This window comes from Coffea arabica, chromosome 8e (assembly GCF_036785885.1).
Source record: "Coffea arabica cultivar ET-39 chromosome 8e, Coffea Arabica ET-39 HiFi, whole genome shotgun sequence".
NCBI lineage: Eukaryota > Viridiplantae > Streptophyta > Magnoliopsida > Gentianales > Rubiaceae > Coffea > Coffea arabica.
In genome coordinates this window covers 52,854,088-52,878,208 of record NC_092324.1, presented here as the reverse complement: position 1 = coordinate 52,878,208, position 24,121 = coordinate 52,854,088, and the positions used below count along the sequence as shown (strand labels likewise).

Below are 24,121 nucleotides of genomic sequence, written 5' to 3'. Positions count from 1 at the left end.
TTAACAAGAATACGGTCGTATATATGAACTAATAAGGCTGCAGTGACTGTCGATCGATCTCACTGACCACCCTGGTGGTGGTGCAAGTTAATCCGAGCAAACGTCCCTCCTATTCAAAATCTAATAATAGGTGTGGAATGGAATCAACAGATGATGATTACAATCGGTTGTCATTTCATGGAGTGTCTTCGTTCAGCGTTTATGATACGTACAACACTACCTACAACACTGCGCGCCTTTCTTCTTCTTCTTCTTCTTCTTCTTTTTTGGGATCATATATATATGTATGTATGTATCCCCGGCCCCGCATGGCATCAGTCTGTGAAGAACATCAGCTAGCAGCACTGATATCGGGGTTCTGTTTCAGCATGTAAATGACATCGATCAGTGATCAACGCCAAAGGGCTACGTTTGCGATCAAATTAAAGGTCCTGCATCCACACAGCCTGCAGTTATCAATCAAGTTAATTAATTTGGCTTGTTAAACAAAATGACGATATATCTGGAGATACCCTCCTTGGCTGCCTACCTAATTAGAATTAGAGAAAGAATAATATCTCCAAGCCATTCGATTTAGTGCTCAGCAAGGAACCAGTGATTCACATCATCGATCTTCCCAAAAGTAACACAAATAAGCTGATGCTTAAACCTTCCAACAGCAACAACAATATTTATTTCGAAATAAAGTTCAAGTTATATAATAGCAAGGACTAAATTTGATAAGCTTTCACGCAAACGTGTAATATTCATCTTTACAGACAAAATTAAACCCCTAATATATACCTTTACTAACACAACAACACTGCCTGTCATCTATATAAACAAGAGTATTAACTGCCTCAGTTTAGACCACAGCAATAAACAAAAAGGCATGCATCCATTATTTATCTTTCTTTTCTTTTTTTTCCCTTTGCAATTTGAATGACTCTTTAAGCTTTAAACATATTATTTTGCATCAGTTTGACAATAGACTAATGGCGGAATATTTGGTTGCCAAACTAATATAATAATTAGCTAAAAAATGATGTCAAGGGTGAATGTGCAAAATCAGTTTTCCAAAATTAAACAACTTTAAAAAAAAAAAAATTTCCAAATTAAGTGTTCGTTCATGTTTCTTCGCAACAATTGTTATGAAGAATATATCTTAGACATGACTGTAGCTTGAGCATTGTTCTCCCTGATTCCACCCAACTCCCAAGAAATGGAAACTATTTCCTTAAAACTTCGAAAACAGAAGATAGCATTTCAATTATAGGATTGAAGACTTGCGCATCCAACCTAATAGAATCTGGAAAAAGAATCAACCAAAGCAGCAAAAACTCTTCCATTTTACCTATAAGTAGAAGCTAAAGATGATGGAGCTGATTTGATGAAAAGCACGACGCTCAGCTAACTATTGCATTTTTAAGAAACTAATTGAATATTTTTAAATAAATAAAAAAAAAACCTTTTAGCTAGCTAGGGTTGCTTTTATAACAACAGTGCTTTCTATGTTGCACTAACATATTTTTTCAGAACAATTATGATGATCCGAGCATGGTTTCACAGCTTGTTTTTCTCTAACTGTCTTTACAAAATAGTTGTTAATGTATGGGAAATGCTCAAGTTATCTTATTAGAGTAGTCTTGTATCATTCAGTAGTAAATAGAACACTGAACACATAATTGACCATGAGAAGCCAAAAAAAAAAAAAAAAAAAGGCTTCAAACAAATTATCATTGCTTAAAGAAAGATAAACTCTTGATTCTTTTGCTCCTCATCTCTAATCAAATAAATATGTGGACATGAATCCATCTACGGCCATGTAGCTAGGATCATATACCGAACCAATTCAACAAGGACAAGGAGGAAAGTAAAACTTCATTATTACTAAACTACAGTCAGAGAGATCTTTGCTGTGAATGCTTGTGCAGGTTGATTCTGTTAAGAAGAATTCATTTTCCTGGCAAGGGGGGTGTGGGCGACTAAGAAAACTGAAAGCTCATATACTACAATGCTTAGTGACATCGCACAAATGTAAGTTTAGAAGATTGGGAAACTCAAAACAACATGAAATATATATGCACTTACTGTCTGACTACATATTCTTCTGAATTTTACTAAATGGACTAAAGCGGCAACTTTGAAGTGGAAATAAAGACTCAAAGATGTGTGAGCTTTTAGCCCAGCAGCTCGTATCCTATGGTTAACTTTGTATGACGTTAAACTCTCATAAGTAACAAGGTCCTGTTTCTTCAGCAAATTAAGTTAATTTATTGACCTCCATTGCTTCTTGCAAAACCAAAAGAATGAAAGCACAAGAGTTACAGAAGAAAAGTTCAGGAGCTAAAAGGGTGTCTGGACGACATGAATGACTTCAATGAGAATAGAGGTGAAGGAACATAAGACTTTAGATTTTTGACACCATGGTTATGTAACATACAGTCTCACAGCAAGGCATTATGATATCTGGACCATTATATATAGTAATGAGATGGCTCGTTTTAGTTAGAAGAAATATTTAACAATCACGAAAGAGGTGTCCAACGGGTAAAGGCAAAAATCCAGCATATTGCAGAGCCAATATATATATATATATATATATATAGAGTAGGGTACACGAGAAATTAGGGTACACGACAGAACTAGGCTTAGTAGAAAAAGAAAAAGAGGAATAAAATGTTGGAAGTTGGTAAAGATATTTTAAAAGCCATGAATGGTGAAATTTAATAGACATTGTTCTGATTTCTGAGGTGACACCCCGAACACAGTTATCAAAACGAGCAACGACCTCCCCGGGGTTGACGTGAAAACCTTTTTTTCTACGGTTGGAATTTCTCAAAACGTTATCTGAACCGAAAATAATTAAAGACACGTTGCGGATGGATGAAAAGGATCGATTTGCAGCATTGATCAGTGCCATGAGAGTTAGAAAAGATGAGGATGAGGCAGGAGACAGAAGGAAACAATCGACCTAAAATTTTGGGGAAAAACCTGAATTTGAAGCAAAGCTACAATTCTAGAAATGGAGTAGCTAGCCAGCCTAGCAGGACTGAATGATGATGGACGTGTAAAAATTGAGATAGATAGATGGCGTACCTTTTCAAAGCTCTGGCAAATGATCTGCGCAGAAGGCGTGCCCAACGAAGCAGCGACAAGAATAACAAACCTACCAGAGCTAATTATTCAAATGAAACAAAACAAAACAAAACAAAAATTGCAAAAAGAAGCTTCAATTCCATCACATTGTACCCGGAGAACGCCTGGAGCAAGGATGTTAGCTTGACAAGAACAGCACTAAAGAGAAAGGTAATAATGTAGTAAAAGATTAACATAATAGTAAGTTGTCCCGAGGGAAAGAAACAGGCTGAAGAAGTGACATGAAAGATTTTCTGGAAGCAGTACTCCACGGGAAAAAAGCCTATATATAGCGACGATACACGTTGGGCAATCAAAGCCCTACAAAAGGAGGTGGCAGCGCATTCAAGGCAAAGATAAGAAATAAAAATTATGGTTAGTAGACAAAAGGCATGAAGGATCTGTAATGCAACCTATCCGTGTTGAATGAAATCTAATTTAAGTTGAAATTAACGGGAGTACTAGCAGCAGTAGTCCGTATGTAAGTATTGCAGATAACAATAAATTGAAAAAACTACTACTGTTTTAACAATACTAGTATTGAATTTTTTTCTTTTGTTTTCCACCTTTCAGAGGGCTTCTCATGATGATCACATCAGCCATAATTCCTTTTTCTTTTCTTCTTTGAGGACGTCTCCGCACAGCCAGCATGAATTTGGAGCAAATGAAAGAGCTCATCCTTCCTTCCCTCCTTTCTTGATCATATATAGCACTAGCATTTGTGGCTTTGGACGCAAGGCCGCATTCACGCAAGTCGTATATGTCCCAGCTTAGAAGATTTTTAGTCACTCCCGAGTCCCCGGTGCCACTCCATCTAACTATATATCCAAATCCAAGGACATAGATGCCTTGCCCTTGCTGTCGCTGCTACTGCTTTTGTTGTTGGAGGGCATTGTGTGGAGCGGTGGACGGCTGGCATAATTGTATGGCCTCAACTGCAGAGGACAAGTTGAAGAAGAAGAAGAAGAAGAAGAGGAAGAAGAAGAAGCAGGCGGAGGTGGAGGTGGAGATGAACACAAGTGGGGAAATTGTGATGGCATTGTAGGATGAGCGACTGCGGTGGAAGGTAATACAAGTATGTCACAATTATCATCCTCCTGATCCTCCGACGACGACTCCGAGATGGGGCAATCCATGTTAACTCCAAACAGCCGCAGCCGCTTTGCTGCGGCCTTCCCTTGGACCAGTGGCACCGACTCAAACACCATTGGCTCCTCCCCCTCCCCACCCTCCTCTACCATCACCTCCTCCGGGTTCAGCCCAACGCTGCCTCCTCCTCCTTTCTGCACCATTTGCACAGTTCCGATTCCCAAATTGACGGGATGTGGCCTTGCAGCCGCAGCGGATCTGAGATAAATGAATGGGCCGGAACAAGGGTTTCCCGTCATTACATTGCCGTAGGCGTAGTTGTTGCTTAGATGATGAGGATGAGATGGATTTGGATTGTTGTTAATACCGACACCAGTAGCAGCATTATTTAGTTGTAGCAACTGGTAATGGTCCCTGGGGTTTTGCTGCTGCTGATGATGCTGCAAGTAGAAAGGATGGTTCCAAGGATGGCGGAAAGAATATTGATGATGTGGAAGCAGCTGCGAAAAACTAGCAGTGGACATGGAAGGAGGCAACTGAGGGTGATCGGGAGCGTCGGGTCGGCGCCTCCAATCAATGAACAATCGATCCTTGCCCAGCTCACCCACTCCGCGCTGAAAGGAGACGATGTCCCCGGCATCGAGCTTCTTTTCCTTGACGAAGCGGCTCCAGCCTTTGGTCATCACGTAACTCTGGCTGCTGTTCCAGTAGGAGTACCTGAATCGCCACGGCTTCCCATTTCTGTCTTCGAAATTCAAGAGGAGTCCCTTCTCGTTGGTGGAGGAGTCGAGAGGGAAATACTTCTCCGCGTGCTGCTTGGGGATGACTAATCTGTTGAGCTTGCCGACGTCGCTCGGTGTCACCACTTTATCAAACATGTGCTCTCTCTCTATTATCAACGACGCACTGGTAGTGTTCCCTCCTCCCACGCGAGGCTCATCGGCATCCTCAACGATGTTGCTGCAGCTGCTGCCGTTTGTAGTAGGCGATGAAGAAGAATCCATCGCCATGAGATCAAGCTGGGAAGCTCCACCACAGCTGTAGCCTCGGAAAGAGACTCTCCTATCATCCCACGGTCCCCGTGGTTGGTGGTGGTTGTAGGATGGAGGGACAAGGAGGTCTCTCTGCTGCAGGTACTGATGATGATGATGTTGAGGAGTAGCAGCAGCAGCAGAAGACGGCTGAGAAAAAGGGCGGGTTGCTCTTGATGAATCTTCCTCGTAATATCCTCCTCCTCCTCCTGGTTGTCTAGGGGCCATGAAATTCATGATATTCAGTAATTATATATGGCGCCTGCAGATATTGCAGCCCCCCAAATCCTGCTGGCTTCTCTAATTATATCCGGGATGGATCAATCTATTCTTCATACGATCCCACAGAGAAAAGGTACCAATTAAAAAGCAAGATGAGAAACAAGGAGGATATGTTACTAGCAAAAACGTAAACCACCAAAGTATCTTCTTTTTTTTTTGGGGAGAAAAAAAAGAGGGGGGGGGGGGGGGGGATGATATTTGGTTTGGGTTAAAAATGAACACCGCAAGGCCTCAAAAGCTGCAAGACTGGACTAGAACTTCGAAATCTGGAAACTTTTCTTTTTCTTTTTTGGGTGCTGGGGTATACAAATACAAATTAAACCAGTGTATTTGGCTTTTGTTTCGTACTAATTTAGTTGGCGTGCTTTGGTCTCTCTCTCTCTCTTTTTTTTTTGTTTTGGAGGGGGGGGTGGGGGGGTGTTGGTTTACAATCACTCAGTCTATCAATTCTAGTGTTGAGAGGAAGGGATAAATTAGCTGAGAAATTCCTCAGTAGGAGGACCAATAAGTCGTCTCTTGACACAAAGCCAAAGCAGCTTTCAGTTTCACTAAAACGAGGGTCGGTTGCATTCTTATTTGACCAATGGACACCAAATTAAGACTCCTCCCACCAAATTAAAACCAAATGATAGTACTGTTACTCTTTAGTACACCTCCTAGTGGCGGTGGAGTGCAAAAAAAATGAAGAGCTTCTTCTTCTTCGGCACGATCGACTTACTTCTTCAGCTTCTTCTTCTTCAGTTCTTCTTCTTGTCGACTACTACTGCATCATTAGAGCACCTAGTTTGGAGAGGAAGAGCAGCCACACCATGAACTACGAGAAGAGCAATCCACGAAATGGATCAAAATATCACTCCTGTCGTCGCTAGTAATGCATCCCATCCCGTTCGCTGCCGCAAATGGGATATGTTCCTATCCTTTTCCCTTGGTCGCGAAGAGAGTGCCCTTTTACTGTGCGTGTTTGTGCGTGTGAGAGAGAGAGCAAATGAATCCCCAGTCCCACCCTGGAAGCTTCTTAAGTTAGGCGATTTTCCCTTTGTAATTTATTCTCTCATTCATTAAGAGTTTCACAGAGAAAGCTAGAGAGAAAGAGAGAGAGAGAGAGAAAGATGGCAGAGCAGAGAAGAAAGACTATACGCGGGGATAGAATGGGATGGGTAGGGGTGATGCTGGGCAATGGGCCCCCCACAGATCAAATAATAACAATCGACTATCTATCTGGTTGGCTTCGGCTCATGTGAGCTCGTCCTTGTCATCGGCCTGCCCGCCTGGCTGGTGTCTCAATCAATATTCGACTTTTATTTTTCAGTAAGGACTCTTCTTCTATTTCTCAAGTCTAGAGTCTAGACGTAGGGGTTCTCATTTTTTGCTAGTATTATTAGTATTGTAATTAACGGAATTCAGAGTTATAAGTGTTATAATAATAATAATTTTATTACTATTATTAGGTGGTCCAAAAAGAAAAAAAAAATGATCAGAACGCATCGGGCGGGGGTGGCTAAAACCAAGGAGTATCACTAATGTGATTCTAGCTAGCGTGGAGCTATATGACTTAGGTAAAAACCTCCCCCTTTGATTCGAGAGAGGGCAGCGTAGTTTCATATGTATTTTTTTTAAATTGGGAATGGTGTAATTATAGTTTACTTTATAATTGTGGAGGAAGATTATTTTATATAAGTTTTTTTTTATTTTTTATTGAAAAGATTTTTTTTTTTTTTTGTACAGCCAACTCTATTTGTCAGAACAGTTTCCGTTGAATCTCAATATCTATTTTTTTAAAAAATGTAATAGCTCTTGGAGTATTATAATGTATGGTAGATAAGGGGTAAAAACAAAAAAAAGAAAAGAAAAAGAATGGCCGTCAGCACATTTCTTCAAATAATAATAGGTTATTCAAATATTCCGAATTATTTATTATCTTGTAATTTAATTATCTGAAAGTACCAAAATAGGACCTCAAAGCTAAGGAATTTTTGCTGTCACCAAGACCTTTGTTCCCATAGCTAGTATGCACTAGTTTCAGCTTTTGTAGAAGTGATTAATTTGAATACTACTTAATACGCCATCCCACATGCCAATAATATACCTAAGCCAGTAGCCAGTAGCCAGTAGCCAGTAGCCACTGCACAAGGAAGATGTTGGATTCAATAAAACTACACGCGGTCGGTTACTCATATAAATTGACTTTGCTGTCGCAGTTAGTCAGTCGTACACTCACTCTCTTAAGTTTAATTTACAGGGAGGTATTAATTAGATTAGATTAGATTATGTAATAGTAGTATTAATTAGAGTACCCGAACATGAACATATTAAATGGTCTTCTTTCCATGATTTTCCCATCTGCACATGCTACTTGTGCTCCGACCCCGGCGCAATTTTTTTTTTTTTTTTTAAATATTTTTAACTCAAGAAGACTATTAATCTATTGGCTCCATTCCACCGGTCTGCTTTTAAGTTTTAACCAGAGAGAGAGCGAGAGATTTTTTTTTTTTTAAGTTGATGATTAAAATCATTAATTGACTTTGAAGAATACGAAAAGGATGCACAATATAATACTCCTCAAACTAGTGGCCATATCATAAGAAGCTATATATATATATTTATAGAACTCGTAAAAATTACTTACTCAAAATATGGAGACTTAGCTCATTTCATAATTACGCATTAACTTGAACGTAACAGCTATATTCAGATTCATCACTATCCGAAATGGATACATACATATTTCGGTTAGGAGGAAAGAAAAGAAATCTCGTTTTCGTACTCGCCAAGGAGTGGCCATCTCCTGGACATTTTTTGAAATAATTGTGAAAAAGTAAAGAGAAAATTATTATATATTCTGGTGGATATTTTTCAGTACTGCCCACTTCTAGCTAGAGTGGTTGAATTGAGGTGGATGGTCTATGAAATGGTAGTGATTCAGGACCACCTAGGCTGCTTAGAGCCAAAGGAGCCATGCCGGTGAGGGATGGACCATTTGGGATTGAAAATGGCTTCATGCACTATGCATTAGAGGTGGCAAAGTTCGTGTTTGACACCTCTTTGGATGCTGTTGGAAATTATGCTCCGAACGCCTTTTGCAGTCAATCTCTTTCCCACCTCATTTACTCGGCTTTAAACGGGTTAATTATAGGCACTAAAACCCCTTCCAGTTTTTGTGTTTTTTTAGTATAATTTCCAAAACCCAATCTTGCCACTTTAATTCCTCGTGCAGGTCAACTAAGCATTTTCAAAACCCAATCTTGCCCTGTTGGAATTTCTTTCCGACTGAAATATCTTTTTCCACTCAAGCAATTATTGTGCATCATCCCGTTTTCAATTCTATTTCTCATCAAATGCTCCAGATCTCATCTCTCTCCTCCTAATTTCAGCAATTATTGCGATTTTTGCTCTTTGTTTTTTCAATGAATAAAAAAATACACAAATCAACTGAAGCTAGATGTAACCAACTCCCTCTAGAGGATTTGGCCACCACATTAATTGTGGGATCGAAGATCAAGGGTTCAAACCTTACCTCCCATCAATATGCCTCTATATGAGACTTGTTCTAAATCCATACGGGTGCATAGTGCACCCGTTTGGTTAATGGTAGTTCAATCCTTATTAGGATTTCTCGACTCAGTTGGACCACCCCTTAGAGTAGATTAGGATAGATGTGTAGTTACGTAAAAAAAAATTAATCATGTGAGAGAGTGGCTATGACCTGAATTAATCATTTTTATTGAACCAAAATCCAATTGTATGTAGTTTTTTATTTTTATTTTTTACTTTTGTTTCGGGTCATGTGAGAGAGTGCACACATTTTTCCACCATTTTCTCTTCTTTTTTGACAAAATTCATACATCCATTCCTTGTTTATTTTTGTCTAATTAAGGATAATAGTTTGTTTGGATACACAAAATCATTTGAAAAAATTTCTAGAACAACGGGTTTGTTTGGATAGAGTATTATTTGGAATAATTACCGTAGCACTTTTTGTGATTTGATATATGTGAAATAAAAATATTGTTGGAAATATAAAAAGGTGAGTTGGAAAATGTGTTTATAATGCAAACGAAATATTATTTGAAATAATTTGCTATCCAAATATTGTGACACTTTTTTTTATATGAAATGTATAGACGCACGCATGTACACACGTATATATATATATATATATCATTACTATTAGAACCAACAGCCACTAGTGCTCATGGCCAGGGACTTGATGCCTGCCTAGCAAACCAGGGTTCAAACTTGACTATTGGGTTTCGGGGTAGGGAGGGATTAGGGGAGAGGGGGGGGGGACAGAATGTTGAAAGGAAAAAAAACTACCACCATTAGTCATTAGTTTAGGGACTAAGGTTATACAAAATAACATTAGGGACTATATCCCAAAAAACACTAATGGAAGAAACTAAACTGCAAAATACATCAGACTGACCAACAACATCGTAATTATTGTGAACGGATAGTTTCGAATGTTAGTCCAGGAACCAGAATGACACAAAAATAATGCTACTGTATCACTGAACACACTATATATTATTGTTTATTGCCTAGGGTTTAATGCATTTAATCCCATGTATAATTCCAGCCATTTGCGTACATCAAGTCGTGCCCATAATTGCGTGAGAGAAGCCTCCAAAGTTATCTTTGCATTCAATTACCAGCCCACACCCAACTTTCTAGTATTTCACTTTAATCGAACGTGTCATAGGTTGCATGTTAATTTGACCGATGCGTAAGCGAAGTAGGCCATAGGTAGAACTGTTAATCGAACCGGATCGCTAGTAAGTCAAGCTCGAGTCGGCTCATTAAGGGCTCGACTCGGTTTGTTTTTCTTAGTAAACAAGTTGAATTCAAGTTATATATGTACTCGTTTATGAATTGAGCCAAACCGAGCTTGGCTCCCAAACTATTAGACAGGCTCGAAATATAAGGGCATTAGTGTCATTTCATTACATGTCTGATAATTATATCTTAAATTCCAATTCCCAAACGAGGATTCCTGTGACTGCCCTAATTTTTCTTTCCTCTTCCCTTTTCCACAGCCCACGACCGCACCTTCCTTCATACCAAATCACCAATCCATCCATCACCCTACCGCCATCACTCGAGTTCATTAAGCTTGGCTCGATTTTCAAATTCAAGTTCGAGTTCGAAATCGAGTTTGACGAGTTGATATCAAACGGCTTTTGAATCTCAAACTACTAATCGAGCGAGGTCAAGTTAGCTCAATAAATGTTCCAGTCGAGTTCAATTATCAGGTGTTCGAGTTCGACACGACTCGATGAACAGCAATAGTTATAGGCTAACCAAACTTCTTTTGAAGTTCAGTTGAAATTAAATCCAGGAGTTAAATAAGTGCTATTTACAAGTATTTCGACCACGGCATTCATAGGCAAGTCTACGTAATTTTCCATTATGTGCTACATTTAACAATTATCTAATAATCTGTAAAGGGTCGGCCTACGAGCGATCTTTTAGTTTGAGAAGCAATTATATAGTAGATTTTTCGTCATCACATCGGTTCTTCCAAGAAAAACTGTTCGACCAATCCTCGAATTGGCGGGTGATTTGGAAGAAGAAAATACATGGGGCAATGAAATAATGAGTTCTCCCATGGCCAGCCATAAACCGTGTCCTCCAGTGTTGGATTGTTTGTAGGGCAAGAGAGATGCAGAATGTGACATGAATCGCTATATCCACAAGACGAGTGGTCTGCCGCGTAAAAAACAAAATAAAATTTTGTACGTATGAGGTTAAAAATGAAGATAACAAAAAAAAAAATTTTTCCTTTTTTTCTTTTTGGAGAGGGGAGGGGCCCAAAAAGAAAAAGAAAAAAAAAAAAAAAAGCGAGGCCACTGCTAAACATTCAATTTAGTAGCATTCCATTCAGAGGACACGTGTCACTAAATTCATTCATCTTTGATAAGTGAGCCTGCTCTGTAGATTCGGCTAACTAACTTCTGACCTAATCATTATCAATCTTGAAAATAATTAAGCATATTGTGGGAGAAGGTGATCAGCTGAATTTAGACCCTGAAGCTCACACCAGCCCGATCACATGGCATTTAACAATGGCTGGCTGTAAAAATATGGATGTTAAGGTAGTAAACTCCAACACTCTTCTTTGCCACCCCTTTTTACCTTTCCTTCTTAGTTGAGTCCCCAACTTAGAAACTGCAGTAATAAAAATACGCTGGTCGCCTCCTGAGTTTTTTCATCATTATAATTGCCTTGAGTTCTTTAAAACCAATTGACTTGCTCTCCATTTCCATGACATACCGCACACAACTCGCCATGTGTTTATAAACTTTCTTATGTTGATGCCATGAAAATTTTTATCAAAGGTTCCGTGGTTAGAGACTGGAGATTTAAACCAACATGCAAAAATTTTTCTCGGATAGTTCATAGGCAGCAAGCGTGATATTATTCTCCCAGGAAGATCTTGACCAGATTCCGTAGGTCATGGTATTTATATGGATCTCTACTGTGCTGCGATTGGCGTGTTCTTAATTGTACTCTTTTTTTTTTTTTTTTTGGGCGCTACTAGCAACTCTTATGATTTCTTACTAGTACATGAAAAGTGATGCACGAGGGGGTACGTCTATTGACCTTTCCTCAGTAAATTGCGCGCTCCTTTAATCAGCAGTGAAACTACTGGCAAAATAAACCAAACCTCAAAGTTTTTATTTGTTCATTTACTAACTTTATTGAAGGTAGGTTTTTAGTAGTTAGTGTTACTTAGAAGTATGTGTGTTTTCTTTGATATTATTGTTTTTTAAGAGCATGCAGAGTTCCATTGTTGGAGAATCGTATAAAAGATTCTCAATCACCTTAATAATTTTGATCATATCTCTTCTATATTTTGACAAAGTTTGGATATAAATCTAATCATGAGTCAAAATTTAGATTGACATGAGAGGTTGATTTAGAAAAAGATGTATTTATTGATGATAGAGAAATATATGAAATTTGTGATATATATGGATGAAAATTTTGATTTGCATATGTTATTTGGGATGATTGATGAAGAAAAATATGCCAGTAAAAGTTATGATTTGCATACCTTTTTGGAGAAATTGGGAGTGATGAGGAAAAATAATGTATTGATTTGGTTTAAAATTTTTTTTTTTGATTTGATAAATCAAGAAAAAGAATGAGTTTATCTATTTGGGTTCTACAGAAACTCAAATTCTATCTCCGTCAGACATTATTACTTTCCGGAAACTAACTATCATTAATTGAGCAGGGCTACCAAATTAACTGCACTTCTTGCAAGATGTAATAATACGTTACAAAGACCAGCTTTTTATTTTAGTATGGAAAGTTTTTAATTTCAGTCAAAATAGGTTAAGTGATATTATTCAATTTCAAAAAAAAAAAAAAAAAAGTTAAGCTTAGGAAACTATCAATGTCCGTAATCGTACACACACTTGTCCACGTAACCATTAACCAGTTTACATATAGAAAGAGTTTATCTATTCATTCCCAGAGAAGAGAAATTGACAGGTAAAATTCCACATAGGCTGGATGCGGTAAAATTCTCGATATGAATACAAAAAGAAGATAGAAATATTACAAATGAGATGAGATGCCGTAATTGTGAAAATTACAAATAACACTTATCCATTTTATCCTTATATTTTAGATACTTTCGGGCATCTTTTAAAAATCTCAATCGGTAATAAGTTTATAACATCCAAAGTCAGATTAATGTTTCGGCTGCATTAATTTTAAGGAGGTACCCTCATGCCTCTGCTTCTGCTTCTGCACACATATGTAAAATTGTAAATAAATAAATTTAAAAAAAAAAGCCATTATTTATAGAAATGTGATTTATCATTTATGAATTTCGAGCCCAAGTGTCCAATCATTTTCTCAGGCCGGAATGGAAACATGATGGAGGAATTGGACAGCTTTGGAGCACATCATTCGTAGGATAGCTGCTAGTGGAGAACGCAGCCTTCGGGATATATATCCACCCAATCCCTTGATGAAGCTTACCTACCCCGCCCCAGGTTGTGTAGATAGGGATACCTTTTACAAGATCCACATGTGGGAATATCCCACTTTTGGCTTTTGACTTTAATATCATATGCAACTTTAGGTCAGCCCACCCCCCAAAGCAAACGTCCACCACAAATTTATATCAGGGTCATTAATTAAACTCTTGCCCGTTACTGTATAGCATAGTAGGAGTTTAAATCAGCCTAATCAAGTTGTAATTTTGTCTATTTTTTACTGAATTTGAAATTGTTTAATTATTAAAAAAAAACTAAAATAAGCTTTTATGATGTTGAGTTCAAGTAGTTTGAATGTATTATATCTAAACTTTAAATTTAATGTCAATTGAATTACAAATTTGAAAGTTTAATGAATGTGAAATTGTATTGATGCAGTCTGACTTGATTACTTGAAAAAACCAAACGTAAACAAGCTCTTAGAAAATCGAACTGAGTCAGATTCGTCACTTATGGAATAATTTAAGTTATGTCAACCATCATACTATGTATTAAACCTCCTCAAGCAACTTTGATGTCCCGTTTCTTGGCCAAATTAATTAATTGAGGCTGCAAGTCACTAATGTGTTTTCCAATTCTCACTCAACCAAGCTATATATATATATATATATATATATATATATATATATATATATATATATATATATATATACATACACACACGTATATATATATATACACACACTTAGTAGTGGACATCTATTAGTATTAAACATTTTTTTGTTTATTTATGTGCATGTCTCATTAATTACCGCGCGGTACGTACAATAGTATGTGGCTAATAAATGCAATATTTGGAAACGTGCCTTTAGAATAATTGATTGAGAAATTTATCGTCATTGCAAACATTTGTGTACTTGTCCTGGGTAGTAGAATGAATCACATCTAACTAGGAGGCGAGACGCAGATGCGAGTTAGGGAAAAGGCAGCAGCTATCTGAATCTGGCCAAGATTTAATCTGTTTATTTTTCCGAGTTCACGGCATTAGAATATTTTCTTCTGGTTTACAGAGCTATATATGAAATAAAAGTAATAATCTGCACCTGTATCTGCTGTATGGGATTTGCGAATCATGTTACCGAGGATGGCTTTTGCCAGAATGAATGCCAGTATCTAGAGTAGGCACACAAAGGATGGATGGATGATTATGGGGTGAAGAAGTCTCCTAGTCCTAGGTACGTAGTTTTTGAGGATTGTGAGGGATGACATCCATCCGCTCAATCTTAATTACCTGCTCAAGTGAAGTGAAGTGTATACTTACTGGGTTAATTTGTGAGAATTGTAAATCAATCATCAAAGAGTACGGAACTCGTACAAGCTAAGGGCTGAGAAGAGGGGAGAAATGACGTCGACGTTATTCCCTGAGGCTGAAATTCAAATTAATTGGATAGCTAAGCTAAGCTAAGCTAGGCAGCCCATGTTCTGCCTTCACATGCATAGCTTTGCTCTCAAATTCCTCACAAAAAGCAATTAGCATTTGCATTGTCGCCAATATTTCCCCATAGAGCTGCTGCTGTCCATTTGCTGTATATTATTATTACCCAATATGTCCAATGAGGAGGAGGAGGAGGAGGAGGATGATGATCGGATAACTACTGTGACGAAAGGAAATCCTGGTTAGCTACTCCACAGCCGACATTAACATTAAATAGTTACTTGAGTACAAAAATAATAATTGCAATTTGTTGGTAGTAATTAATAGAGTCACTACACTACAGCAGTAGTAGTACTACTAGTGCGAGGTAAGTAGACGTGGGGGGAAGGTGGTGGTTTGCGTCATTAATCCTGATCAGAGTGACGACGTTTGCCTGATTTGAACTAATCAACAACCTTCAATTAGCAAAAGGAATTTTATCAAAATACTACTCGATCCACTAATCTCTGACTCTTAATTTGACATGACACACAAGGCCGATTGCATTATACTATTAATTATTGCGTAATTTGAATCGAGTTGAAGGAAGCTCTTCTTCGCATCCCTAAGCTGCAGCTTATACCCATAGCCATCCCACTTGTTCTTCTATTAATTACGACGTACAGTTGATACGCGAGACTGATATTAATTATGACCATTAATTCTGTTTTAAAACAGCTATATATCCAATTTAATTTGGAGCTGCATACGAGGGGAAAAAATGGAAAAAAACCAACAGATATGAGTTGTACCCTTCCCCTTCCCCTTCCTTCTTTTGCCGCCTCCTATCCATGCGCGGCCTCACTTAGCTTGCCTCTGTTGAACTACTACTACTGCTACAACTACATATTCTAATTATGGACTACCATTTTGTGCTACCAAAAATTGGAAAAACATCTCATTCATGAAAAACTAAACCCTCCCATCACTGCCCAGCCCACCACCTCTGCCCGGCATATCTTACATATATACACACACATATATGATAGTAGCTGACTGACCGGCCGACAGCCGTAAGTTCTCTGCTACACGTGTAGAAATGGAAAAATAATGGGAAAAATAAAATGTTTTTGATCATTAGAAGTGTGCGATAGAGTAGCAGCTGCTCGGTTGGTCGCAATCGGGGGATCGAGTGTGCTAGCGCGTCTCTGTGTGTATGTACATACAGACATACAGGTTATGTATTTTATTTATTTTTTTTGGGTGGCCATCATAGACGAGGTTTAAGTTTGACGAGGCTGTATGGTAAACCGCACACATGGGTGGGAGTGGGATTAAAGTAGAATTAGGAGAAGGGGGTGGTGCTTTGTTTAATTATGATGATGATCAGATAGGAGTAATTAATGTGGTACGTAGCAAATGATTCTACAATATCCCAGGCTAGGCTACAGCGGTACAACAGCCTACAAGAGAGAGAGAGAGAGAGGGAGAGAGATATATATATATACACATGATATATACACACATATAGAGAGAGAGAGAGAGAGATCTGACGCTCTCTTCTCTTCTCTCCGGAACATATACGTACCATAAGAAAAAAAGCTCTACTGCATAGGCTACTTCTTCTGAGGAGTAAGTATTATTATAGGTACAGTTGGTTTGCAAGTTGGTTTTTGTAGGGCGGGGTATAGGCATATTATAGTAGGCGGAGGACCACTTAGCCGAAGTTCACACATGACAGCCCTTAAAAACAAAACCAAACTTCGCCATGGGTTCCAGTTCCAGCTCCTCTTCCTCCTCACCTCTCTAACCTTATCCCGCTAGCTCTTTTGACTTTCTTCCAGTCCCGTCGGAATTGGACGAGCTGTTTAACTAACTACAACGTGCATGCAACGATATAGGAGTAATACCCAAAGCATATGCTTGCCAATGCCAGCCCTACTTTTGCTGCATAAGTATTATTTGTGTAGAAAAGACAATAGGGGGTGGAGTCAGAATATGTGGATCCAATTCCAGGGACACAAAAAACCCTAATAAATCTGTAGGTTATTGTGGTCCACCGACTTGATTAAAGCTTCAATCGGGACTTGCGCACTTGAGTTGAATTCAGCTGTCAAGTTTGTTTTGGATAGCGCATTGTACAAATTTATTTGCCTACATTTTATCAAATCACTTTTTCATGATATCATAAAAGTGTTACCGTAGTATTGTTTTTAAAAAAATTATTTCAAATAATCTATTATCCAAATATTAAACACTAGCCTGGTGTCAACAAGTTCTGCAGCACCTTCAACCTCCATTTTTCCTCTAGCCAAACATCCGGGATATCCAAGTAAAAACAATCGATCCATGAAAACATTTGTGATGTGTCTTCATGTTAATAGATTTAATAAGACATAAGTTTTGTTGCTAAATGATAACCAACAACCGTTGTTGGAAGTGTCGGCTGGGGGCTTCCTGGCAGATTAGGCTCGAATCTGGCTGTCATGTTTGCAGGAGATTTTATATTTTAAAATATATATATATATATTTGAGAAATGAAATTTTCTCCCTCAATTCACATTCAATTCGACGACACAGCTTACCGGTTACAGTCGAACATAGACCTCTGTTGCACAAGCCCACTGTATAGGCCCATAAGCTAATTTTTCGGCTGCTTTTCATCCAGATCCAGTGTAGGAGAAAAGAAAACGAATGAAAAATAAATAAAGTAGTTGCTTTGGCAACATTGAGCAGCTAAAGGATCCTCAAAATTGGATCCAAGCAACACTCTGCAATATATCAAATAGGAGGGAAATCAAAAATTGGCCAACAAAAAAGAGAGCTTGGACAAAATAGTAGTTGCTTAAGTTATAGTCCAAGCCTAGCCCAATCTCACTTTGCGAACTATACTCTGGAGTAAAGCCCGGACCAGCACCTCCAATTGCCCAAAGAGGGTATGTTTGTTTGAAGGACCAAAGAGGGTATTAATTTGTTGTTTGACTTGCAGAGTAGTCCGTAAATTTTGGTGTCGGGAAGGGTTTAAGGGAGTTTGGAGGCGAAGAAAGAATCGAATATCAACAAAAGCCAAAGAAAAAAAAAAAAAAGAGAAAAAACCCTCGGATCTTCTCTTCTCCGTATAATGGATCCATACTCTTCGTCGTCGTCGTCGTCGTCGTCAAGTGGGGCGTCGCCGCAGGTTTCGACGGAGGACATCATGGACCAGGTCAAACTCCAGCTTGCCCAGGCCTATGCCGAAGAGTTCCTCGAGGTATATTATGTATATGCTCTTCCGTCTTCTGATTTTATTTTTTGCCACCACTAAGGGGAATTTTCTGCACTATCTATCCGCTTCTAATATTATTAGTGATTGTCTTCTCGGTTAGGGTTTCTGTTATTCAAATTTTATTTTAAACTTAAAACATTGTGCTATCTGATTTCTTTGCCAGTGCTACTACTATCATGTGCTCTATTGTTCAATGTACTTCTCGTTGGGTGTTGATTTTGCTCTGTCCTTATTTTTGGATACCCCCACCCCTCTATTTATGGTTTCTGTGATGCCTGTGTGCGGATGAAAAGTATTGCCCCAAATACTGTAGATTCATTTCAACCAACCGCATGGGAGTTGAACTTGGCATTGATTTCTCCTCCTTCATTTCCTCATGTATCTATTTTATTTTGAAAATCATAACGATCAAGTGGATTATCCCCAACTCCTTCCCCCCCAAAACACTTAAAAGCACCCCCACCACCTATGGAGGTACATCATCAGTACATGTATAGAATTAGTTTAGTATTTACTTTTTGGTCTTAAAATATGCTTATTGGTTTTACTGTTCTACTGTCGGTCGCTTACTGACAACGATTGCAACTCTAATTAGGACTGTATTGCCAAATCTATTCTGCTGTTGAAACCCTACAGAGCTCTAGGGTAATTATTAGTGACAAATTTTCTGCTGTTGCACAGGGGAAATATATGTTTTTGGGCTCTCATTTGATTTATTTATTTATTTATTTTTATCAATTTCAACACTTGAACACTCAGCACAAGCGGGCTATCAATACTAGGTTCATGCGTTTCATTTATGTTCTTTTTAGCTAGATGGCAACCATGAAATATGGTAAATACTAGATGGGAACAAAAGGATTTGACAGTCCAGAATATCTTTCCCATCAAGTTTAATCTTATTGCTAAGAAATTCACTATTTGTTTCCTACGTTTCCATTGCATTGATATTATCCTAAAAGATTCTTGCGTAGAATGAAGTACGTAGTTTGCTGGTTGACGATGTAGCCTGTCTATGTTATTTGTAACCCAATTTCAGATTCTTTTCTCCTTTTTCTTGACATTGTGTCTTCTAGAGATTTTGAAGAAGAATACTATTCTAGAGTCCTTGTACTTTTTTAACTACAAGAAATTGGATGCCTTGGGCATGTGTGATCGGTTTGACTTTCTTTAATGTGATAATCTTAGGAAACTTTTAATCCGTGCATGTTACATCATCACCTAGTCTATATTTGTTCCGGTAAATATTCACTTGACTACAGAATATATTTTGTTGCCTGGATGAATAATTGACTACATGCAAACTCGGCTGCCCTTTTTTTTTGGCGGCTTTCAATTTTCCTTTTATTAAGCTGGTTTTTCAATGTATGAAATTGAGGTTGAGCATTCCATTTCTGCTAAACATTAACCTATTGATCATGTAAATGGTTTTGTCGATTCATCATTGTGAAAGCTTTGCTTTGTTTTTGCAACCATGATCTAGACTTTGAGGGGAAAGTGCTTTGAGAAGTGTATCACCAAACCTGGGAGCAGCCTGAGTGGTAGTGAGAGTAGTTGTGTCTCAAGGTGTGTGGATCGCTACATTGAAGCCACCGGTATCATCAGCAGAGCTCTTTTTCGAACATCAAGCTGAAGTTTGTGATCTGACAATTTTTAAAACTTTCTTCTGGAAGTTGTTGGTGGGCAGTTAGGAGGTTGTCGTTTTCTATTTCTGATTATCATTGATAACATAGAAATTTGATATTCTGATGGGGTCTGTAATCCCACCTGGTTCATTCCAGAATACGTCAAACTTTTTTGCTTCTTGTTGGTAAATTGCACTTAATAGCTAAGTGGACGTGTCGATCGTTATATGGCAACGCTCGTTAAATTGATAAATTGCACATGTCGATCGTTAAATTGCACTTAATTGTTAGGAGGTTGCCGTTTTCTATTTCTGATTATCATTGATAACATAGAAATTTGATATTCTGATGGGGTCTGTAATCCCACCTGGTTCATTCCAGAATACGTCAAACTTTTTTGCTTCTTGTTGGTAAATTGCACTTAATAGCTAAGTGGACATGTCGATCGTTATATGGCAACGCTCGCTGTCGACAGATTGGGGTCTCAGTGCCAAAATTATGTTTTTATCATCCTGCTGTTCGACGTTTTATATAAACATCATGTGGAAGTAACAGTTAGTACATAGTTTTCACGGAGAGGCAATCCCATTCGGGACGTTTTAGTGTCCTCCATCAAGAACACTGCAAAAGGGCTACTTAAGCATAGTAGAGAACTATTTCATACCGCTATGTTGGACATTTCGTCCAAAGCTCCTTGCCTCGTATCAATTTCAAAATAAAGCACTACTCTCTCACTTGAATATGAAACTCAATTCGAGTACCAAAGTCGGCCTGTAAACGGTGTAAAACTCAGCTCCTCGTTTAACAATCGCAAACTTTAAACTTCAAAATAACATTCAGAGTTCAAACAAAATAAACCAACCCGAATATTATGTTCAGTTCGTCTAACATTGAAACAAATCAAATGTCTACATAGTTGAAAATCAAATATCCTATATCCTCTCAAATTGAGGATACCATGCCTTTTGCTTCAGGCATTAGCAGTACGGAGAAGTAGTGAAGAACGCCATGCTATTTCATCTACTTCCTCAATGTTTGCAGTATGTACTCAGCATAGAGGTCCCTGCACCAAAAGCAGCTCATAAAGTCCCTCTTGAGAAATGCATCGTCATTAAGGCCCATTTATCATGTTCAAAATATGCATTTCCATCCTACTGCTAAATCCAGGCGTCAAATGGGCACTTACATGGAGTATTGCATGGCATCAACAGCTGTAGCAGCAGGCAGAAACTCATTCACTGCAACCTCCTTGTTCTCATTCTTCTTGTCTAAACAACATACCAACAAAAACATCATGTTTACCATAAAAAGCCATGCAGTATAGCTGACAGATCCTAAAACAATTTTATGCAAAATAATATGTTGGTAGCGAGCATACAGTCCTCAAAAAATCGACGGATTTCAGCAAGACGATGGGGGGGAAGCTGATTGATATCTGTGTAGTGCCGATACTCTGGATCATCAGCACATACTGCAATAATCTTATCATCCTTCTCTCCCTGGTTTAAGAAGAAGTCATCTTATGAAAATCCACTGATGACAGCACTGAAATTATGTTCACTAGGAGGGAAGGAGTTTGTATTGTACCTGATCAATCATGGGCATCAGGCCCACGGCCCTTGCTCGAAGAAAGCAACCAGGGAGAACAGGTTCCTGTTACAGACGTCAATTTGTGTTTCATCAACCATCTTTCAAAAAACTAGTAAGGATGCATTAAGAGCATTGTTTTACAAAACATAAATTCATGTAAAGAAAATCTAATTAGTAGTTCATATTGCAACTCTCCTTGCCTGCATTAGAACTAACACATCCATTGGATCATTATCTTCACACAGCGTTCTCGGAATGAAGCCATAGTTGTGAGGATAGACCACTGATGAATACAAGATACGATCCACCTAAGGTGCCATTGTAAGACAGAGTGAGCAAAGTGCATCTAAACAAATCACCAAACAAATCCAAAGGCCAAATGTAATTTTGGAACTAATACTTTTGTGCTTCTTGATTAAGTTGCATCCTGATCTGCAGAACCTTATAGTATGTATGTGAAAGAAAGTAGCTTCATATTGAAAATAATCTCAAACTCTGCACATGCTAAAGGAACTTCATCATACCTTGATCAGACCAGTTTTCTTGTCAAGTTCGTACTTGACTTTGCTTCCCTTTGTTATCTCAATAACCTGTAGCAGTAAAATAAAAGAAGATGATGAAGCCACAGAGTCAGTAGACAAGTACACTACATTTCAAGGTTCAAGCAAAAAAGCTTCTACAATAAGATTTTTTTTTTCCCAAATTCTATATGTGCTAGACAAATAAGATGGGTGTTAGGGGCCATACAGCAACTAAAACTGTGGCTGCAGAAACTATGTGGCAAACTGCATTTTGATTCAATTAGAAACGAAATATAGCAGTAGCAACATGTAAAGATGAGCAAATTCATTCATGGAGTCAGATGAATGACTTCTTTCTAGAAACACATTCAAAGGAAATCTTTTGGACATTATCCTCCTAGGTGGATTTGTGATTTTCAGGAGGTGACGGGGTCTTAATGATCTGGAGGAAGTAGTGGTATAAATCAAGATCATCAAAAAGTTGTAGCATTGTGTTTACATTTATTAGAATGTCAGTCCCCAGATAAGAGTGTTGCAATTACTAAAGCGTAAGTTTAAGATATCATTTAGTAGAACATATTTGGAACAGCAAAGGGATCCTTGAAGAAATATGCTTCTAGGAGTAAGGAGAGTGATACATACAACGTTGAAAATTTGAGGAGCCCCGGGCCCTGGTTTAACAGAAAAGCAGTAAAAGTATCAGGTGATTGTGACTTCATAAAGGAATCGGATAACATGCAGTGAAATCAGGAAATAATAATTACAGAATCATATTTCAAATTTACCGATCTCAAGATCATGCCAAGGATGAGCAGCCACCGATCTCCTTGACAAAGATGAGAGTATTCGCTCATTCAGACGTGGAGCTCGCCTTTGTGGAGATGTTTCAGCTCCATTTTCATTTCCGTCACTGCTCATTTTTCCTAATCAGAGTAAGAGGGAAATTGAATGAGTCATGGCTTAAAGAATAGAAGATTGGAAATGTGGATAGTATTTTAGCGTCCGGGAAATAGAATAGAATCCCTCAGAAACCAAAATCGTGTAGGACTGGGGATTTAAAGATTCTGTACAACATTTTCTTGCAAAAGTCTCTGCTTGTGGGCAAGGGTACCAGTCAATGCAACAAGCACGAAGCAGAAATGTTACAAAGGATCGGCAAATGCTACTTGGATTGTTAAGAACATTAGCGCAGATCTAAATTACTAAATGTTGCGACAGTACTTTCAAAGGAGTAAATATCCAAGTCCAATCCCACCCACCATGGTCAAACGTTAAAAAGCAATAGCAATGGAATAATTACCGGTACAAAACCACCCCGTGAGGCGGGGACGCTGTTTGGGGAAGAGTTAAAATTACCAGAGCCAGCTTTCTCCATGTTAGTATTAATTTTACAGGCCTAAACCCAGGGGGCAGGCGGGGGAAGTCGGAGAGAAGAGACAAGACAACCAACAATGATCGGAGCAGAAAAAGGCCAGATCTTTTGTTTTTCATGTTTTTTTTTTTTTGCCTTTACCAAGTCGGTCTATGAAACGGAGGAATAGCAAAAATATAATATAGTAATCATTTAGGCTGCTGCAATTACAAGTCAATAAAGATCATATGCCCAACAAACAACAAATTGTATAATTAGAGGCTCCGCCCAAGACATTGAACGTACGCATGCAAATTTCATTACCGAATAACAGGAAGTGCCGTAAACCAAATCATTGTGGAAAATGAAGAAGATAGAAGGGCAGCAGGCGTATGGAGTAAAATACCTCAGACTGGGTTGGTTTTGAGAAAAGCTGATGATGGGGTTGTCGGGACGTCGCTTCAAGAAAGAAATGAACAGAAAAAAGCCGGCCTGCGGATGCAGAGAAAAGGGAATTGGGGACAGTGATTCGAGGACTGGGGTGCAAAAATTAGAGCAGTATATATATATATATATATATGGAGGGGACGGGAGGGATCATATCCCCAGTACAAAATACAGAAGCAGAAACAAGAACCACGTGGTTGAACCCGAGCACAAGTAGCTCACAACCATACCAAGACCAGGTCAAACGCCCATAGTTGTTATTGTTGTTGGCCCTCCGCCACTTTTCCTTCCGTTAATTCCCATTGCAAGATTCTCGACTCCTCCCTCCTCGCATGCCTCTCACGTAAGAGGGAGGGCTGGGATTATTATTATCATTATTTGTATACTCAAAATGCAAGACACGTCTTTAGAAATATTTTCTCAATAGGACCTATTCCTCC

At 38.5% G+C, this 24,121-nt stretch overlaps 3 protein-coding genes across 6 annotated transcripts; 1 reads left to right on the top strand and 2 right to left on the bottom strand.

The window, feature by feature from the left end:
- Nucleotides 1–6,634, bottom strand: LOC113704373 (uncharacterized). 3 transcript variants are annotated; one of them, XR_011819981.1, is made up of 3 exons: nucleotides 3,684–6,634; nucleotides 530–3,438; nucleotides 1–431 (listed from the first exon to the last, which is right to left on the bottom strand). XR_011819981.1 is itself a non-coding variant. In XM_027226248.2 (2 exons), exon 2 carries the CDS (start codon nucleotides 5,472–5,474, stop codon nucleotides 3,936–3,938), a length of 1,539 nt encoding a protein of 512 aa, XP_027082049.1. In that variant the 5' UTR covers nucleotides 5,475–5,562; nucleotides 6,173–6,634; the 3' UTR covers nucleotides 3,356–3,935. The 3 variants fall into 3 exon arrangements, 2 of the variants coding, with proteins under 2 accessions (XP_027082049.1, XP_027082051.1); XM_027226248.2 differs by lacking the exon at nucleotides 1–431 and having other exon boundaries at nucleotides 3,356–5,562; nucleotides 6,173–6,634; XM_027226250.2 differs by lacking the exon at nucleotides 1–431 and having other exon boundaries at nucleotides 3,356–5,562; nucleotides 6,238–6,634.
- An 11,242-nt stretch (nucleotides 6,635–17,876) lies between these two features.
- On the top strand, nucleotides 17,877–20,025 carry LOC113703087 (mitochondrial import inner membrane translocase subunit Tim13). The gene is made up of 2 exons (XM_027224313.2): nucleotides 17,877–18,132; nucleotides 19,631–20,025. The coding sequence occupies exons 1-2, from the start codon at nucleotides 18,004–18,006 to the stop codon at nucleotides 19,778–19,780; spliced, it is 279 nt and encodes a 92-aa protein (XP_027080114.1). The 5' UTR covers nucleotides 17,877–18,003; the 3' UTR covers nucleotides 19,781–20,025.
- Nucleotides 20,026–20,546: 521 nt separating this feature from the next.
- LOC113703821 (soluble inorganic pyrophosphatase PPA1) lies at nucleotides 20,547–24,048 on the bottom strand. 2 transcript variants are annotated; one of them, XM_072060720.1, is made up of 10 exons: nucleotides 23,912–24,048; nucleotides 23,641–23,726; nucleotides 22,669–22,806; nucleotides 22,526–22,554; nucleotides 21,887–21,952; nucleotides 21,563–21,670; nucleotides 21,360–21,425; nucleotides 21,151–21,271; nucleotides 20,959–21,040; nucleotides 20,547–20,835 (listed from the first exon to the last, which is right to left on the bottom strand). In XM_072060720.1, the coding sequence occupies exons 3-10, from the start codon at nucleotides 22,799–22,801 to the stop codon at nucleotides 20,793–20,795; spliced, it is 648 nt and encodes a 215-aa protein (XP_071916821.1). In that variant the 5' UTR covers nucleotides 22,802–22,806; nucleotides 23,641–23,726; nucleotides 23,912–24,048; the 3' UTR covers nucleotides 20,547–20,792. The 2 variants fall into 2 exon arrangements, with proteins under 2 accessions (XP_071916821.1, XP_027081103.1); XM_027225302.2 differs by lacking the exon at nucleotides 23,912–24,048 and having other exon boundaries at nucleotides 23,641–23,778.
- Nucleotides 24,049–24,121: the final 73 nt, after the last annotated feature.